This window comes from Ochotona princeps, chromosome 1, assembly GCF_030435755.1.
Source record: "Ochotona princeps isolate mOchPri1 chromosome 1, mOchPri1.hap1, whole genome shotgun sequence".
Lineage (NCBI taxonomy): Eukaryota > Metazoa > Chordata > Mammalia > Lagomorpha > Ochotonidae > Ochotona > Ochotona princeps.
In genome coordinates, this window is record NC_080832.1 from 19,928,742 (window position 1) to 19,949,629 (window position 20,888).

General features: G+C 39.9%; 1 protein-coding gene across 7 annotated transcripts in view; it reads right to left on the reverse strand.

Moving 5' to 3' along the window:
- The window catches only part of UTRN (utrophin), a 507,084-nt gene that overhangs the window by 157,279 nt on the left and 328,917 nt on the right, over positions 1 to 20,888 (reverse strand). For 2 of the 7 annotated variants that reach the window (XM_058667834.1, XM_058667769.1), the window contains exon 1: positions 7,046 to 7,924. The exons of the other annotated variants lie outside the window; for them this stretch is intronic. In XM_058667834.1, the coding sequence (XP_058523817.1) occupies positions 7,046 to 7,096 (51 nt within the window). In that variant the 5' untranslated portion in view covers positions 7,097 to 7,924. Of the gene's footprint in view, positions 1 to 7,045; positions 7,925 to 20,888 lie in introns of those variants that run through there. 7 annotated transcript variants of the gene reach the window in all.

Here is a 20,888-nt window from a genome sequence, read left to right on the forward strand (position 1 = left end):
TTGCCGAATATATCAAGAACTTCTAAAACAATCACTCCAATATTCATTCTTTATCTTTCACAGTCTGTGACATAGAATGAGACAAAGGTAGAATCAAGTAATAGATATTCTACAGCTAAATGTATAAAAGCATAAATGAATAAATGAATTGGCAAATCAGTCACTGTAGTGCCAAGAAATAACTGATAATGAAAGAATTGGAAGTGAGTATAGCTACCATTTTGTTCAATTTCTTCACTTAAAAACCTTAATACGGGTAAAGGGAAATTATTTATGAGGTTGCACTGTGGAGTTCTAAGTTTTTGCTGGAAATTTAGAACTAAACACAGCTAGTGAATCACGCTTTCCCGTACATCACTGTGCAATGATGCACTCACTGGTTTTAAAACCAGGATAGCAACATGCGAGGTTGTCAGATCATGACCCCGACAGAGATCAAATGCTACAATAAAAGTTCCATGCAAGGACTTTACTCTCACTGCACTGGCAGGAGACTTAGCCCTGCCAATGTTTACCTCTGTCACCTGCAATCCTTTGGGAATGTTAAGCACAAAATGGTTACTGATAATTAGTTATGGGAATGTAATCCATCTAGAAGCACAAAGCAATGCTCTTCCAAGCATTTGACATAAGCTGGTCATGTGCACACAGGGACACAGCAAAAATATTCAGTCAACTGAACACACTAGTAAGAAAAGCGTAAAAGAATGTCTGAAGACTTCACTTAAAAAGGAACTTTAAATAATATAAGTACAATGAAGAAGGTAAGAGAAGCCAGATGTTAGAGAAGATTACCTAGGTTGCTCAGAGTCAACCTCATCAAAAGTGTTGCAAGCATGCTTTCAAAGCAATTTTTCAGAACATAAAAGTTCACGCAGTTCGCCAATCAAAAATTAGTTTTTTTGTAAATGTCTGCTATGCAATCAACCTTCATCATAAACAAAAAAGTCTACATTTTTTATTTTTAATTAGTTTTGTCATTGACAATTTAATACCAATTTGGAGACAACAAATGTTTTATAATGCATATCACATGAACTGTATTTCTTTTCAATGACCTACAACCAAATAGCATCTGTAACCAGCCAGGCAAAACTACATCTTCAGCATGCAACAAGCAGAACTGCTGAAACCCAACAGGAAGCAGGAGATTTGTAATGGTGCCACCAAGAACTCTTCAACAACCGAACAGTGTGAGCAGGCGGGTTGTCCTCTTTGGATCTTGACATAACTTCAGTTTATTTTTGCAGGAGTATTTACCTAACCCTACACAGCCACAGCTATGCTTTCTTTGGAGGAGTTATGACCCCATTGTTGAAGGTGAAGGCATGGGGTTAGCAACAACTTCCCTACCAAGTCCCAAAACTCAGACTAAATAAACAAAGTTAACCATTAGGGGAAAGTAAATTCAACCTTCTTTTCAAAAGTCAGACCGGATTTCACAGACAGTTTACGATTGATTATCAAAAGCTCAGTAGGATTACTGCCGGAGCTTTAGGTTTTAGAAAATGAGGAATCACAAATTTTTTTAAAAGTTACATATTAGCTAATTGATTTAATAGCTAAATCCCAGCTGCATCAAAACTTGGCGTACCATATAAATGAGCTTTAAGGTATTTCACAAAAAAGTTCTGAGATCATGACAAATTATAGTTATTTGACTAAATATTTTAACTAATTTTTCAATTTCAAAGAGTATTCAGTTAAATATTCTATAAACTTCATTTTCACTCAAGAACTATTTTCACAGATCTTAATTCCTCTACTAAATTGATCCACAGAAAATATTATGTCTCCAGTAGCATTCAGAGATTAGAAAAACAATGCAAATCATACTCTTTCCTCATTGTGTTCAGAAATACATGCAGGACAACAGAGTAAAAAGAAGTCAAACTGGTGATTGATTACACTTTCAAGGCAATTTCAACAAACCAATTTGCCATAGTAAAGGATCAATGAACAGACTACATTTTAAATGTCAACATAGTAAATACTGCTATAATAAGAACTTTCACAGTAAAAAAAAATTGGTCAAAATCCTTGACTCTGTACCAGCTGTCTCGAAAACACACTGGAATCCTAGTGAATGAAAATAAGACTTCCTTTATGAGGTGAACTATGCCTATGCAAATTTGGTCTGCACAGAAACATTTACTTAAGAGCAGGGATGAAATACTTCAAGTGGCCAACCTCCTGCCACATCATTTTTTCCAAATCAGAGAGTACAATAACAACTGGACAGATTTGAAAATCCAGACATGCATTCCTGCATTTCTGCTTAGAATATCTGTATCTTGTCTCAGGGTGTCCAAATGAGTTTTGAAGTCTAGCTTCCTGCTAACATACAACCTGGGAGCCAGCGAAAAAAGATGCAAGTAGTTGGGTCCCTGCAACCCATGTGGGAAATCCAGGCTGAGTTTACAGCTTCAGGGTTTGGCCTGCCCCAGCTCTGGCTATCACTGAAAATTTTCTGTCTCCGCCACTATCTCTGTCTCCCTGCCTTCAAAATAATTAACAATGTTTAAACTGAAATATATTTAAAGTTACGTGCTTAAAACTACAATGCTGGAACACAGAAACTTCCCCTTATTTCCTAACCAATGTTAATGCAGTTTTAATTGCCCAGAGAGATCTGATTTCTCCCCAAAACCCAAGTCCATCCAGAATGCTGCCAGTGCCTTCACATACACCAGCACGTTATCCCCATTTCTTCCTTAAACTCATCTTTCAAGTCTTGGCTTAAATTTAGTTTTCTCTAGGGGAAGCTTCAAGAGCACCAGGTTAACCAGGGATACTTTTATCCCGATGGCTCCCACAACCTCCTTCTACAGGGTTTGCATCCTTCCACTAGGCTGGGTGCAGCCCATTTGTACCCTTCGTGCAGTGCCTGGTACACTACATACTAAGCACTTCCCATACTTTTACTAGGTATCCAGTGAATGAAGACCTTGAAATGTGGAACTCATTGTGTCCTTTCAGGGACACTTTTGCTTTATATTTAATAATACAAACTGGGCAAAACAATAAAGCCTTGAATCGTCAGGTTTCAAAGGAGAATCACCCTACATGAGATAAATGCCGCAAAGAAATTCAGCAGTGCCCAGTTTCTCCCTGTGTTGTCACTTTGGGGAACATCACCAAGAGGATACGACTCAGACACATACCCTAAAAAATCTTTGAGAATAACAGTTTCGTTAACTACCTAGTAGCAGGGTTACTTTAGTAAAAGGTAACAGGGCTAGGCCCGGCGGCATGGCCTAGTGGCTGAAGTCCTCCCCTTGAACACGCCGGGATCCCATATGGGTGCCGGTTCTAATCCCAGCAGCTCCACTTCCCATCCAGCTCCCTGCTTGTGGCCTGGAAAAGTACCCGTGTGGGAGACCTGGAAGAAGTTCCTGGTTCCTGGCTTCTGATCGGCGTAGCAACGGCCGTTGCGCTCACTTGGGGAGTGAATCATCAGACAGAAGATCTTACTCTCTGTCTCTCCTTCTCTGTGTTTATCTGAGTTTGTAATAAAATAAATAAATAAATCTTTCAATAAGTAAATAAATAAATAAAAGGTAACAGGGCTAAAATTGTCCACTAGTGTATCTCTATGAGTCCTGAATAAATGAAACATGCTATACAATTCATAAGATTCAAGCAAGAAGGTATAGTAATAGTTGCTGAAGTCATCAGAGATTTCCATTATGAAATAATTTCAAGGAGAAAATCGACTAACTGATGTTTAAGTACTGATTAAGAAAACTATCTTCTGGGCTGCATTCCAGGGAGGAATACCAATGGGTCAGTCTTGAATCCGAAGTCAACATGTCACTTCACAATTGCTCACTGCTCAGCCCTTGGCTACAGAGTTATGATCACCCTGGTGGCAGGTGCATCTTGACACAAGGTCATCCTCCCTTAGTAACAAGTTCCTCTTCTTTGGGTCTCCCTCTGGGATATGTGCAGTCTTCTACAACTGGCATTTCTTGATCCTTAATAATCTGTTACTTCACAGGTTCAAGACCCTTCTGCTTCCGAGCTCCTCAGCCACTTCCAGCATCATGGTTCCTGGTTCTCGGGGATTATAACATCAAGTGCAACTTGCCCATTCTTTCTATGCTGGAAAACTTTGATTCTGGCATCGTACCTTTAAGGACTAGGTAATCAACAGTTGCTAAACATCCCTATAAAAACAATCCCCCAAGCTGATTAGCAAACAGTTGCATTCCTAAAACTTTGAGAACATCAACTGAACTACCACTTTCAACTAACCTTTGCAAACGAACTTGCTAACTGGAATCTATCAAACATCTCATGGCATCCAGAAATGTTGATAATTTAACCAATCTACAACTTTCCAGATTAGTCATCACTAGAAGACACACCCCTCAGATGTCGGCCTCAGCTGCTGCACAAACCAAGAACTGAGTCAACCCTCCAAACAGCAGAACTGAGTTCTCCAGGTACTGAAGTTGAAGTGACTTTAGGCACATAGCAAAATCACCTGAACTGAACACCAGATGAATAATTATATCTGCTAATTGGAAAAGTGTTACACCACTAAGAAAAGTATTCTCTCTTAAAATACCTCACTGGAATGATGCAGAGACAGAACTAAAGCCATTAAAAGTCAGGGGTTCCACCTTTGTACATGGAAGGCCTGCTGTGTAATTTCTTTCACATTCAAAGAAGCAGGTGTTGGTCGCTCCGTGAAAGTGGCATTGCTTACATAGCTGGGGACAGAGTGGGAGTGGTATTAGATACTCCTGAGGTATTGAGACTTTTATTTTGCTTTGTTTTGCTTTGTTCTTTTGAAAAGGCACAAAGAGAAGGAGCAACTGAAAGACTTTCCATTTTCCATCCACTGGCTCACTCCCCAAGTGGCTGCAACAGTTGGAGCTGAGCTGATCTGAAGTCAGGAGCCTAGTCAGGTCTCCCATGAAGGTGCAGAGTCCCAAGGTTTTGGCCCATTCTCTACTACTTTCCTGGGCCACAAGCAGGAAGCTGGCTGGGAAGTAGAGCCAGACGGGACATGAACCGACACACCCATATTTGAGTGTACTTGTAAGTAGTTGAGGATTTAGCCACTTGTAAGTTGAGGATTTAGCCACTGAGCCATTGGGCTAGCCCTGAGACTTGTGTTTAATTCCAGTGTTCCTGGCAATGAATCCATGTAGCATGGGCTCAATATATGAAACAATATTTGTGAAAACATAAAGATTTTTTTTGAAAGACTTGAATTGGGGATAAATGCATTCATGCACAAGTCCCTAAAGTGAACTATGACAAAGAGCTTGATCTTGACACAGATTTTCACAAAGGTGCTAACACAAAAATAAGCATATATGTGCAACTTCAGATTGAATAGCAGCAGCACTGTTTTCTTTCAATTTCCCTTTGCCTCAAAACAGAGAAATCCCAAAAGAAAGCCTTTGACAGAAGATTCTTTTAATGTCAACTCATCCACCAAACCAAGAACAAGAAATATCAGATACTAATGCTTGGGAGTTAAAAGAGGAATAAGCTCAAAGGCTGAGAGGCAGGTTCCTAACTGCTGGTATCTGACCTAGGCTTTTAAGACTAATAGCAGCAATTAAATACAAAAGTCCAACTATTGCCCACAATTACTGCCTCTCAGGGGGTCTGAGTAATGAATTATTCATGTAACATGTGCCCTATGCCTTTTTAGGAAGAAACAGACAGACCTATATGAAACAAGCTAATAGACCCCTTTATGGTCATAAAAGTTGTCACCTGCTGTTCCCAGCTGCCACAAAGAGCTTGTTCTTTCCCTTCCCTGCCCTTGCTAAATTGTAAGCAGGGTGCAGGCTGGTTAGGAACTGAGTTAGGAACTCAGGAATTTAGAGGCTTAACTAGGTATTAAATAGAGGTCAACCTGCCCATACCCTACTCCACCCACCCTTTCCTGGAGATAGAGAGAGGGGGGCAGCAGCCAGGGTTTGAAGAGAGGGGGTGATTGGGTGTGGACTAACCTTGGCCAAGAAACTAAATGGTTTCTTTTCCACACCCCCTTCAACTACACATTCCATCATAAGGAGGTCTGCCATTGTCTTGGAGAAACTTTCAAACTTTTCAAATGGCATGTTTTTTTCATCTTTTTCCTTTGGCCATTGTGGGTTTGTAAACGAAAGCCCATTCTCACTTGAATGACTCAATCCAGTCTTGCTGATATTTGTTCTTGCCATGAACCACAGGTATTCATGATGAAAACCACTGAGTACTTCTTTAATAAGTGTTAAATCGTTGACCTATGCACACAGGGAGTGGGGGGTGTGGATTCTACCTTTTTTTTTAAAGACTAGAAACTGGAAGAAGATTGGTGCTTGGCATCCAAAGTCTAAGCAGGGCAGGAGACCAAACTCTGCAAGTTGAGGTTTTCTGTTTTGTTTAACTGTAAATATAAGGTAGCATTTGGCAGGCAAGACTCAACCCTAGGATGGTGCCAAAAGCGCCTTCCAATGGAAAAAAAATAACTAAGAGCCAATTAATAACCCAAGCATTAAACCCCATCGTCTATGTAAGCACACCACATTTAAAACCGACACCGAGAAGGAAAGAGGTGAGCTGAGATGTGCCATTGCTGAAGGCAGCTGGCTGGCGTTCCAGAGTTGGGGTTCCAGTCCTCAGCATTGAGAGGCTCCTGATAAGTGAACCTGAAGGGCATGGAAAACAGAACCCATGCCAGATGAAGTCAGTCCTTGGCACCAAAATCCAGTATTTGTTGCTGGGTTTTTGTTCATTTTTTTTCAACCCCCCAAATAAATTTCAATTAAATTACCAGCCCATTTGAGCACAAAAGATCTCTTCTGATGTGAAATTCTGAAAGTGACAGGCACCAGGAGAAATCCTCTGGCTAAAGGATTGCTAATGTGCTCTTTACTTGAAAAACAATTTTGAAATAATAGCATCAAATATATTTTAGAAATGATATCAAGTGACTCAAGCATCCAGAGAAAATCTGCCATCAAAATCCATTTTAAAAGATGAGAAAAAAGCAGGAAGAAAAAGAAAGGATTCACAAAGTTTGCCTTCTGCATACCTTTTCAAATTTTGTCAGCAATTCCCGTAAGCTGAAGTTCAAACCAATCATCGTCCAGTAGCCTTTGCAGCCTACATTTTTCCAGCAAACTTCCTTCAGACAACAGCGTTCAACCTCTAAAAGCCGTATCTTTCCTGGCTATACTTTAAAATCCTTTGTAAAATCCTTCACCAACCTTGCCCTTGAGCTACAGTCCATGAGCAGCAGGAGCAGCTTGTGCTGGGACATCTTAGTCACCTCACAGTGGGTCCGCGTTTTCATGGACTTCGGAGCTTGCTAGGAGTAGACCTGCTTCTGAGTTTCCTCCTAGCTGCGTTCCACGAGGCTGGCATGGTGTCCTTTTTCTCCGGGATGTCCAGGATTCCCCTCTGCTCACCTCACTAAAGACCTGCAGGCCACAACTGTTCTCTCTTGGGCCCCAAGCTTAGTTTGGTCTCAGTTACACACAGGAGGGAAGGAAAAAAAAAAGCAGCAGAAAAGAAAAAAAAATAGCTATAGCTTGGAAAGTTCTATGAGAGAAGGAAAAAATAAAAGAGCCAAGTATTACCAGCTTCCTCCATTCAGACTGGTTTCATAAAGAGAGAAGAAAAAAAAATCCTGGGTAAAGAGCCAGTTTTCAAAACGCATGACTTGTGTAAAGTTCGAACAAGCAGGAGTGTACTCTTAATTCAGGAGAAACACCAACACGCAGGACGAGAGGCCACCCGCTCTCACTCTCCCAGACACCCCAGCAGCTGCACTGCTATGGTAACCACCAAGCTAGTTTCAGTCCATTTCTCCAAGTCAGCCTGGCCTTCGGGGATGCTGTCAATGCGGCAGAATGAGAGCTGTTTAAAAAGTTGTTTTAAGTGTCCCGAGAAAAGTTCTGCCAGCAGCAAATCTCCGATTCGCCTCCACGGGGTTTACGGCAGGAGAGACCCAGTCAGCTTCGGCAGGCAGCCTGGGTGATCTGACAGCAGTGTGGTAATCCACTTCTCTTTGCAGCAGTTGTTTATTATTTTAATCAGCATCCTCCTGTTCCACCACCCCTCACAGGGTCTGAAGTAAAGCTCACTCCCACTTCCTGGAGGCCTCCCTGCCCAAGCTGCAGCACGGTGTCACTGACATTGTCTCCTGCCTGAGCCCTATGCCACAGGGGAGCCCACCCAGGCAAAGCAAAGGGAGGGATGTACAAAAACAATACAAAACACCAAAGAAAATGGGGAGGGGGAGTGCTTGTGATTCTGTAAAAACAAGCTTTCAAAGATAGTTAAAATGACAGGGGAAACACTTTTCAGGGTAAGTGCTTTGATCTCCGTGATACCCCTGCAAGTCATTCACACTGCTTTCATACAGAGAATTTTCCTGTTTCTGACGCACAACTCAGCAAGTCAGACTATTCAAGATATAAGAGCCAATTTCTTTGAGTTTATCTTCCAGCTTGATGTTAGATCATTCCTGCCATTCAAACAAAACTTTCTTCCACAATGTTTTCAGTGCAATCACTTTAGAAAATTTTAACCAAATTGTCCATTCTTTGTACTGTGATTGTGGACATCCTTCTAAATGCAAACTGTGTTGTGGTTTTTTTTTTTCCTTTTCTGCTACATAGCTATTTAGGATACCAATAAAAGTTGAGTATCACAAAATTGCCCAAATGAATCAAATTTCTCCAGTTGTGTGCAAATTTCATTACACAGTGACACCCTAACAAATGGAATGATGCTCAGGTAAGCAGGCTGACTTTTTGCAACAGGACAAAGAGCAAGGCCCTCAAAAAAACTGAAGTTAGAATATGCATACAGTAGAAGGCCATTTGAATTGCTTAAATAGCAAAAATTACTATTTGAATTGGTTAAAGAGCACTCGTTTCATCCTAAGTAGAAAGAGATTCCACATAAGAGCTGGAAAAAAGCCCTCAAATCTATTAGAGAACATGGTACAATATGGTTATTTTGCTTTGGATTTGTTGAACTTTTTATCCCTATTTCATTCACAACTTATTTTCCTATCGGTATTTTTAACAGCATGTGTTTTACATCTGCCAATCCTCACAAAGTTTTACGAGGTTTTTAAATATTTTCATTATTTATTCATAAAAGTCGACAGGCCCCCAGAGGCAAAGTGGCTTTACAAGCTTTCTAGCAGAATGTGTTTCACCTGAACACAATCTGATTCAGTTTAAACACACAGACACAATTTATTTCAAAAGCAAATGTGATCCTCTAGTTGGCATTTTAGAAAACAGAAAATGAAAAATCAGCTGTGATTTGGATCACAGGAGAGGTGACCTTCTCATGAAGATGATTCCTTGGAAGGTGGTGAAGAGGCTCACCCAGAAACTGACCAGGCCCTGGGGCCACATGTGGAGATTTGTCAGCAGCAGCAAATAATTAACATAAATACAAGACAAAAGAAACCACAAGCTTTCACACCATCAGCATCACCAGAAATAAAGAAAGACCTTTCTCAGCTGGGCAAACTTCCAGCTTTCACCCAGGGTGGTGGATGCCTGAGATGAGAGACAGGTACAAACACGCCCTCCCTCCTGCCCTGTATCAGAAGTCTGCATTACATAAAAGGTCTACAGGAAAATCGAAAACACTAGCATCTTGCTTGAAGTGGGCTCTCAGGTATAAAGTGTTCTTCAGCCAGAGAAGAATGATGCCGTTATGAGAGTTCCAAATATGTTGTATCCTTCCACAACGTTAAACAAACACGAAGTGGAGACTAAACAACATCTTCCAATTAGGGATTCTTCCAAATGATTTAAAAAAAAAAAAAAAAGGTAATTTAGCAATGTGGCGAGACTCCTGTGTCCTATACTGGCTTAGGAAAGAGAACAAGAACATCTCCCCACCTGCTCTAGCACAGAATGTCCAGGGCCTCACTCACTACCTTTCTCAGAACTGGCATCCTCTGTTAGTGCAGAAAAGAGAATGAATGAAGAAAATTCCCTTCACAACAGTCATAAAATACTGAAAACTATGATAGGAACAAACCTAGCTATGAGTTCATTCCCTGTAGATGAAAAAGGCAAGAGGCATAGAAGTCAATGGATCCATACACAAAATGGATCATTCAAAAGGATGTAATTTCAAAGAAAATCATTCAAAAGGATGTAGAATTTCAAAGAAAATCTTAACTTTAGTTATAGAAGAAGTATACACTCCAACCCTAGGAAGCTATTAAAAATGCTGTATCAAAGGCACTAAAGATTATTTATGAAACAAATGGTACACTTTCAAATAACTAAATATTTTGATCAGTTACTTTAAAAGCAATGTGGATCACTTGAGTGATATTTGAAAACAGACTGGTAAGCCAACCCTTAAGAGGGAGAATGAATTTAAAGCGACCAACCCCTACAAGAAACCAACAATAGATACCCCATGATTGCTAGCCCAACAAGCCATGTGTCAAGCATAGCCGCATATCTCCACAAGAAAAGGGAGGTCACAGAACCACAGAGAAGCACTTGGAAACTCAACAATGGAATCAATAAAATCTAAACGTAAATGACTTAACAAAAGCCATGATATAATGCCCAAATCAGAGGAGCTAAATATTTAGAAGGCTTCAGCAAGAGTATTCTTAGGCTAATTAAGAAACTTTACACTTAAAACCATCTTCTCGAATTTGCTAAAAGATGACTTATGAGTAATTTAATGAAGACTCCCCAAGACATGCTTTGGTATTCACTTAAACCTAACAAAAAAAGTTTATTTTGTTGAAGAATTTAGTCGTACTACTATATAATACAGTTTGAATTTTTAAAACTGAAAAGATCAAGTGTATTTCCCACATAAAATCTAGCAAGTTTCTCTTTATAATGGTCATTACAAAGAACAGAAAGGAAAGAAGAAAGGCTTTCGGGAGCCTAGCAGAGCACATGGGGGTCAATAGGTGATCACAAATAAATCTGCACATCATGGCAGATTCTGCACTAAAATGAAGAGCTGCAGGCAAAGGAAGATCCCACTTATTCTTCCCTGTGTGAAAGAAATATGCACAATTCTCCTTCTCATAACCTTTCTAATGTTTATCATTCAAAAGTGAAATAGCTTTAAGACCCTCATTAAGATGTGAAATTTCAACTCATTATCTGCTCCCACTGCAGTGCCATTAACAGGAGAGGGCTCCACACATCACAGCTTTTGAGTTAACATCAGCCAGCAGTGAAATCTGTCAGCTGGTAGCTATTTAAGGTAATATACGGCCCTAAAGGGCAGAAAGTTCAATCTGAAGATGGAGGCTGGACCCCCTGATGAAAGGAAGAACACTCCTTTTATCCCAGGAAGTTCAGCAACATGCTTTGCACGCAAAGAACTATTTTACTGTTAATTTCTTTAATAATGTGATAGTTAATAGAGATGATAATTGGGAAAAATTCTGATTCACAACGAGAAGCTCCAGTGTCTCACAAAGTTTCACAATCCATAGCGACAAGAGTCTAATAGGTATTTTCAAATTACAAAGGGCTTTTGTTTCTTAAGGGGAGTGGGTGGACACATGGGGAAGGGGTGCAGGCACAGAACTACCAGCTGATCTGTTTGTGAAATAGCCAGCAGGTGCTCAGGCAAGTCTTCAATAATCTTCTAAATATTTAATGATTTGGAGAGTATTTTATTAGGTGACTAAAAATAATGCCAAGACAAGTTAATGATTCCAAACCATGTCTTTCCTAACAAATACGCAGCATCAGATAAGACTGAGACAATCTCAGGCAGCCAAGGCTCCACATTCCAGAAGTTCACTGACGGCGCAAACCCATGGGATACGGCAACACCATCACACAGGACTCTGGAAAGGGTTTTAAGGGTTTTCTAAAGATTTTTACAACATCCCTTGGCCATTCAGACTCAGAAAAAACAAACAATGGGCAAAATTAGAATGCAAATTTTAGTAACAGCAACAAAATGTGAAAATAAATCAAAATTCAATGTACTGCTTTCACTCACGAACCCAGCCTCAGTATCCTTCCCAGGAAGGCAGTGGTCTCATCCTCTGAATGTGCAACTAAGAAACTGGACTTCGGGTGAACCAGCAGGAAGTTCAAACTGCTTCACTTCCCCTAGTATCACCAGCGGATGGTTTTCTGACGCTTCCACTCTGAACCATGGCCCTGTGAACTCCTTCTCCTTGCCTGAAAAAGTCCTAGCTCCCACTTACTTCAGTTCCCTAATTGTTATTCACCTTCACATATGTCATCAGTAACCACTCAGGGCAGGTGCAACATGAGCCAATCACACTTACAAATATGACCCCTCACAAAAGTGACAGAAGTCTCTCTTTTTTTTTTCTTTGTCTTTCTGTCAGTTTTATTTACTTCCCTGCATGCTTTTGTCACTTTTTTCATACACTTGCACTGGCCAAGGAATTTCATTATGCCTTTGTTTCTTCCCAAAGAAAGAGCCCATGGAAGGAAAAAACAGTGAACCCAGACAACGCATTCAGCAATGAAGAATGCTCATTACAAGATGGAGACTAATACGAGTGTCTGACAGAACTAGGTTATTCTACTGCATTTCTAGAGATTATTACAATCTGCCAAATTTGAAGACAGGGGTTAATTTAACAACTCCCATCAAATGTAAGAATATGTTTAATCATGGACTCAGAAATTCACCCCCTAAGAGTTTACGAACATGTGCACAGACGTGCTCAAGGATGCTCAGTGCACCTCTCTGACAAATATAAAAAGCTGGAACAATCGAAGACATGAGGTTGCTTCCAAAAGTTTGTGGAAATTTCCTTGCAAAATAATTTCATCAGGGTAGAAAATTTTTGAATTCCAGTCATAACTTCTTCATAATACACCCTATCTATGAACTATCTGAACCCCTATTGCAAAGGGTGCTATGGTTAGTATAGCAAATACAGATATTCCCGGACAGATTCCTAAGAAAATATGGGAGATCTAAGAGTCTAGAATGGGGCATTTGAAGTTCTTTTACGCTGAAACAATTCACACTGCGTGCTAATTTAATCACTTGTCTTACACAAAACTAAATCCTAAATGGGAAAATCCGCCCAAAGAACACACTTCTTGTTCTAGGTAGGTATCTATTCCAAATATGCAAGCACCATGCTACTTCAAAGCTAATGACACCAGACACCATCATTTTTGTCTCTGTCTTCTGAAGTTTGGAGGTGCCAGATGGCCTAACATTCAGCTCCATAGAAACAAGGCCTGCGCAGTGCTGGGCCGCTCAGTGCTAAGGTCTGTAAGAGTAGAAGGACAAAGCCTTTTTGTTCTCAAAAGTTACTCTGTAACTAGTGACTTCTGCCTCCTGAAACAGTAGTGTTGTGTCTAAACAGTTATTATGTCATTCAGACTATTCTCTTTCCAAGGAAGCCAGTATACCTACAGTGGTCTAAGGATGTTGATAGAAAAATGTTTTGGAGTGGTAATAAAATCAGTTGGTACAATTGCAAATGAAGGTGGGGCCAGATGTGTTTGGGCAATTGAAGCATCACCTTTAGCTAAAGAGATGCCAGAAGACAAAGAGCAGGCTCACTTGTGGATTTCACTGATAGAGATGAAATGGAAATTCAGGGAGTCTGCTGCTCTGGAGAAACGGTGCTTGGTGTGCTGCAAAGATTGCAATAACAAACGCTCGAAGACGTGAAGTAGTCATCTGACTCAGGAGGAGACCACGCATCTACTTGTTGAGGGCTAGATCACCGACTGGGAGACCCTGCGTCAGAACTTGCAAAACCAAGGTCCTTAAAGCACAATTAACTACATGATTTGATCAGGAAAAAAAAAAAAAACCCTTCAGATTGATTTATTTATTTGAAAGTCAGAGTTACACTAAGAAAGGCATAGAATCAGAGTTCTTCCTTCCAGTGGTTCACTCCCAAACGTTCGCAAACTCACAATCAATGCTAAGAGTCTGGAAGTATCTTGTGGATTGTACTTCCAATGTGGGTGCAGGATAATATTACAAATTTAAAACTAATATATGAGGACCAGCACTGTGATGTAGTGAGTTAAGGCTCTGACTGTAGCATCAGTATCCCATATCAGTGCCAGTTCAAGTTCCACTTCACTTCTGATCCAGCTTCCTGCCAACACCCCTGCAAAAGCAACAGAGAACTGCCCAAGTTCTTGGTCCCCTGTCATCATCCTGGAGACCTATAGCAAGCTTCTGCTCCTGGCGTCAACCTGGCCACCACCACCACCATACGGACAGTGACCTAGCAGATGGAAAGATCACTCTGATTCTTCCTCTCTGTAACTTTGCCTTTCAAATACATAATTCTTTTTAGAAAACGTTTATTGAAGTCCTATCCAAGTCTATCAATGAAAGACCTTTTCAAAGTACTGTACAGAATTTAGAATTGCTGCATTTACATAAGTATTTCAGGGCAAGCATTTGGCTTAGCAATGAAGATGCCAATTAAGATGACTACATTGGGCCCAGAGCGGTAGCTGAGCAACTCAAATCTTCGCCTTGTAGGTGCCAAGATCCCATATGGGCACAAGTTCTAATCCCAGCAGCCCCAATTCCAATCCAGCTCCCTGCTTGTGGCCTGGGAAATCAGTCGAGGATGGCCCAAAGCTTTGGAACGTGAACCATGTGAGAGACCTGGAAGAGGCTTCTGGCTCCTGGCTCAGATATGCGCAGCTCCAGCCACTGTGGCCACTTGGGGAGTGAACATCAGACGGAAGATCTTCCTCTATGTCTTTCCTTCTCTCTGTGTATCTGACTTTGCAATAAAAATAAATCTTAAAAAAAAAAAAAAGATAACTACATTGCTGCACAGTAAGTTAAGACCCAGATGTAGTTCCAGACTCCTGGCTTCAGCTTGCAGCACCCCAGCCATTACAGCCACCCGGAAGTGAACAAACAGAGTCTCTCCATCTACCCACTCTTTCTCAAATAAAAGTGCTTGTTTGTGTGGGTTTCAGGCCCCAGCTCCTGCCTCTTGGAGGCAGCCATGCTGGCTGGCAGGACAGGGCCCCCGACACCCACAGCAGGTAAATGGAGCTTCTGAGCTCAGCCCAGTTCAAGGCCATGCTGGGAATTTGGCAAGCGACCCAGAGGTGCTCTTACTGTCTCTTTGTCTGCTTCTCAAAGAAATAAATATTTTTTAAATGCCAAAAAATGTTGACTATTTAAAAAATGAGATAGGACTGGCAGTATGAGTTGCGTGTCACCAGCTGAGCCATCAGCCTGCTGTATTTGTACCAGGTACACACCAGTTGCTCTGTTTCTGATCCATCTGCCAGCTTATGGCCTGGGAAAAACAGTGGAAGATGGCCCAAGTGCTTGAGCTCCTGCCACCTATGTAGGAGACCCAGAAGAAGCCTCTGGCTCTTGGGTTCAGACTGCCTCAGCCCTGGCTGTTGGAGTCATCTAGGGAATGAATCACAGGATGGAAGGGCTCTCTCTCCCTTGTGTGTGTGTGTGTGTGTGTGTCCTCCCCACACCCCCCATAAATCTTTCTAAATAAACAAATCCTTAAGAAAAAATAAAATGGGCCCGGCGGCATGGCCTAGCGGCTTAAGTCCTCGCCTTGAACGCCCCGGGATCCCATATGGGCGCCGGTTCTAATCCCGGCAGCTCCACTTCCCATCCAGCTACCTGCTTGTGGCCTGGGAAAGCAGTCGAGGACGGCCCAAAGCCTTGGGACACTGCACCCATGTGGGAGACCCGGAAGAGGTTTCTGGTTCCAGGCTTCGGATCAGCGCGCACCGGCCCGTTGCGGCTCACTTGGGGAGTGAATCATCGGATGGAAGATCCTCCTCTCTGTCTCTCCTCCTCTCTGTATATCTGACTTTGTAATAAAAATAAATTTTTTAAAAAAATAAAAGAAAAAAGAAAATTAGCACTGACATCAACATAACTTTTTGGGAGGCTAAATAAACAACTAAGCAATGTTGGTATTACACAAATCAGTTTTGGAAGATTATTTTGGAGATGACTTTATAATTAACACGATAGTCATATAATGAAGTTGATCTCAACTTTTAATTGCATAGATTTCTACCAAAACTGTAGTACCCATAATTATAAGTAGATTTAACTAGCTGATAGTGCAAAATGCGTAAAAATAAAAGAGTCTCAAGGGTCTAAGGTCTCTCACTAATGAGTAGATTTGAAACACTATACATTTTACTAAATATGCAAAAACATATGTAAGATTGTAACATAAAAAATTAGAAAATCCGTTGCTACAAAATGCTGTGAGGATAAAAAATATTCATTTTTTGTTGTTAAATTTTTATTTTGAATTTTGAATTTATAGACTAGGATTCCTCCCCAAACTTCCACCCCTCAACAGACTTTCCCCATGTTACTACAGCAGTATAGTCCTTCATAAGGAGTCATGATTCTATCAGCCTGTTATTTACGTGTGTCCTGACATTGCTGGTACAGACATGTCAGACAGTCCAGCATCCCATTGTCTACATGTTTCCAACAGTTTCATTGTTTCATTGGGAGTCCATCCTTGATTTGGAAGCAAGGATGCATATTGCATTGTATCCCCACATCTTGATATGGCAGTCTCTATTACTTCATCACTATACATTCCCATAAATGAAAAGCCATGAAATAACGATAAAGAATATTTTTTTACTTGGACTATGCAATCCCTGCCTTGCTCTGTTCTTACTCCCAGGACCACTGGTTGTTGTCATTGAGAGTGTGTATCTGCATATATAAGCATCTAACATTCAGCACTGCACATTCTTAGAGTAAAGGTTATAAATACTAGAGGAGTAAGCTACCGCCTATAATCCAAGCACACCATATGGGTGCTGGTGTGATTCCTGGCTGTCATAGTCCTGATTCATATCCCTATTATGAATACAGCCACCTATGTGGACACCTGCATCCAAGTGGGAGACCCACATGAAGTTCTTTGCCAAGCCCTGACCATGGTAGCCACTTGAAGAGTGAACCAGTGAATAGATGTTTCTCCCTTGCTCTAACTCTGCTTTCAAATAAATATCTAAATCTAAAAAAAAAAAAATCATGTCCCAGTATAACAACAATGTACATCACTAGAGCATAGCTTTATCCTTAGAAGTCATGACTCAAACAATTCTAAACTATGATAGCTTGAAAAAGCAACCAAATGGAAAGTTAAAAACAAACTTATGAATCACATGATTAAGTATGGATCTCAAATATATTGATATCACATAATTCAATTTTATGATAAAGTATTATTTGGCAGCACTTATGAAATCAATCATCTTTTTTCAATCTTTTATGAAACAAATAAGAAACAGTAACATTCCTGAGGCATTTCACATGTGACACTTTGCTAGCTGCCTGACCCCACAACACTAGCCTGGACCTTGAGTTTTCCATGTAAAATGTTCCTTTGCCACTTGAGCAAACATTCTTTTAACAAGAAAGACACTCACTAGGACTATATACTGGGTCATTAATTTCAAAAGAATATATTGAGAGTTTTACAGCTTCAGTTACAGGACAGTTAAGAATTTCCTACAATAATATGTAATACCAGAAGTGTCTACACTGAGTCTTTTTACTGAGAACTTGAAAAATATTCTGAGAAACAGTGTGATATTTTTTTCTCTCTCTGCATCATTTTGCCACAATGTTTACAACTTGTTAAGACTTAGTGTCAGCTGTAATTAGCAGTTAAATTTTAGACAAATGCAATAGATTGCAAAAAAACTTACTCAGTTCACTAACAACCAACAACAGTAAAACATTCACAACATTGGGAGACCATTCCTAAAATGGCAATACCCTTTCTATTTTGCTCACTGATCTGGCTGCAAAGTGTACAACAGTTTTTAATTCTAGTAGACCATCAGAAATCAGTTACTGAATTCCTGAACCAATGTCATACACACCATAGACATGAGCTCAACAATTTTAAAAATTGAGAACAATTTGGGATCACCAATAAATATAACAAGTATACCCAAATTAGCAACTACATAAATATCTATTCATATTTTCTGATAGTCTCCTGCTACGGTTCTCTGTCACCTTCGAAGAGGATTATATCATGCTGTTCCTCCCTCAGCCTCTCTTTATCTTCAAATTGTCTTCTACATCCTGTTAGCATGGAAAATCAAACTGACCTGTATTCAAAAACTACTTCCAGGGTGGCCATGTGGCCTAACAGTTAAGGCATTGAGATTCTGACCACTCATATGTTACGGCCCCAACTTTGCCCTTGATTCTGACTTCTTGCTCAACCTGTACCCTGAAAGATGTACGCGGTGGCTCAAGCAGACCCTGCTAACAATTTAGAAGATATAAATTCAGTTCCTGGCTCCCAGCTTCTGTTTGGCTCAGTTGTGGTCATAACAGGAATTTAAGCCTGAACTATTTAGAAGGAAAATCTCTCTCTCTATCTCTCTCACTCCTCCTCCCCCCACCCTCTCTCAATGCCTCCCTCTCCCTTTGTCTCTGCCTCTCAAACAAAACAGTAAGTCAGTTTCAGAAAAACTACTTCAATGAAAACTTAATTGTGCACCCTTTATTTCCTCACTTATAATATTATCCTACTATAGCAAATTTGAAACATAAAATAAATATATCATTGTCCGAACACTTCTCACAACACTTAGGTCTGAAAACCTGTGTTTTGTCCACAGGAGGCATTTAACACCCGCACTACCTGAATTTAGTTCCCTGCTTACAGCTTTAAAATCCAAACGTTCTCCATAGCATCATAATCAGCAGGACTTGTGACAAGGAAAATGTTACATGTTTTGTTTCTTATTTGAGATCAGAGAGATACATACACACAAAGGAAAAGGCACACTACATCCCTGTTTTTACTCCCCAAATGCTTGTAAAGACTGGACTCAACCAAAGCCATGAACCAAAAAAAAATCAACCCAGGTCTTCGGTATATGTGGCAGGAATCAAGCTATATCCCCATCACTTCTGCTTCCCAAAGAGTGCTTAATCACAAAGTGGGCATCAGGAGCCTGAAACAGGATTTGAACCCAGCTGAGGTGCAGGAACCTCAACCGGCATTGTAACAAGCAGGTCCAACATCTGCCTCTGCTCTCTGAACTGGGATAGAGTACTTAACATGAATTGTGATTTTGTTTAATTTTAGTTAATATAAATTTGAATGTAGTCACATGTGGCTAGTGGCTTCAGTATTAGAAAGCAGAGCAATAACATTAACTTTTCAAGATGCCACAAGATAGCCCCTCCATTCAAATGGTGTATTTTTTTTTCTCACAATATTTTCAACAGTACACATTCCTAACTTTTCTTAACAGTAACTACTTTTCCTCTGTTGACAGCAATCTCATTTGTTAAATATCAGCCTCTATTTGTTTTACCTATTAAAATTTTATTCAGCTCTCTGGTTCCAATCCTATTTTCAGCTTTTTCAAAGCCCTGAACTATAGCTTTAATTCAACAATTTCCTTGTCAAACAGGCTCCATTATATTGTGCTACTATTCCTTCTTTTTCTTGCAAATTGTTCTCTGCCTTCCTTCAATCTGCACTGGAATCAAGTTCTTTAAGAAGAGGAGAAAGCAGTTCAGTTTTTTTAGATTTCAAATGATCTGTAGAATATTAAATTTGTAACTACCCTCCAATATGTTACATTTGACAAGAATAAAATAATAAGATCATATTAAAAACAGACTCCGTTAATGTGATTCTGCATTTTAAAAAGCCCTGACTTTGTACATTTACAGTTACCAAAATAGTTAATGTAATTTAACTTGCAAGGAAAAAAATCCTAGAGGATGGATTTGTATTCATATTTCTGTTTTCTAAAAGGATCCCAAGTGACTCTGAAGAACTGTGCTTATCTTACCCACAGATTTCCCTGAAAACATGGACCAATCCTCCCGTATCAATCATTCAAGCTTGACTTCATGTCAAAAAAAAAAATTCATTTGACTGTATATTTTGACAAATGCACTTTAAATTTTTAAAAGAAAGTGCTGCCCTCTTGTGAAATGAGGTAACAGATTTAACATTTTCATGGACAGGTGAGCAAATACTGGAAAGGGATTAAAAGTTAAATTTTAACATCAAAACAAAAATAGCTTATCTCAAGGCTGTACATATTTCCCTGAGATCCCTCCCTCCCGTGCCTGGCAAATTTTTCAACCAAATGTAAAACGGTTTATGAAGGTTAACTGCTCACACTAAAAACAAAAGCCATCAATGAGTTGCATACCTTCTCTGCAGTAGTAATGGAAAATTGTAGTCTAGGTCAATTACTTAGAGGAGTAATAAAACAAGAGCCGGGAAGGGAGAAGATGAGCCAGTGACAACAAAATTCTCAAGTCAAATCATTGCACTATTCTAGGCAAGGTTTAATACCCGTCTTCACTCCACTTCTTTACTCACAGCGTATTAAAGTAATAACCCAAACTACATAGAGTTTTGTTGAGATTAAGTGAAACAGCATGGGTAAAATAATTAACACACCTCTTCTCACAGGGTGAATGCTTATTGTAATGAATCTTTAAACAATGCAATCCCTAACACACAAAGACGACATAAAACTGTTACATTGTAGGAGTTTGCACTGTTAAGCTATCGGCAAAAATACATGAAATATCATCCCATATGAGAATGTGTAGGGTTTTACATGCACAGAAGCGACAACTATGAATTCAAAGGATCCAAGTAAATAATTAATTTACCCAAAACACACTTGAGTAATAACAGATGCTCAATTCTAAAAGTATTAAAAATTAAAAGAGTAGACAATAATTCCAAATTAATTATCCAGTAGTGGCTTCTTCCCTTCTTAAACTTTGATTTAGCTTTCCCTATCATCCTCTCTTCTGGGAGGAAGACAGTCTATCCTCTTTACAAAATACAGGTTGGATAAACCATCTTAATTCACACACTGGATTTCAGATACCACCTTGGG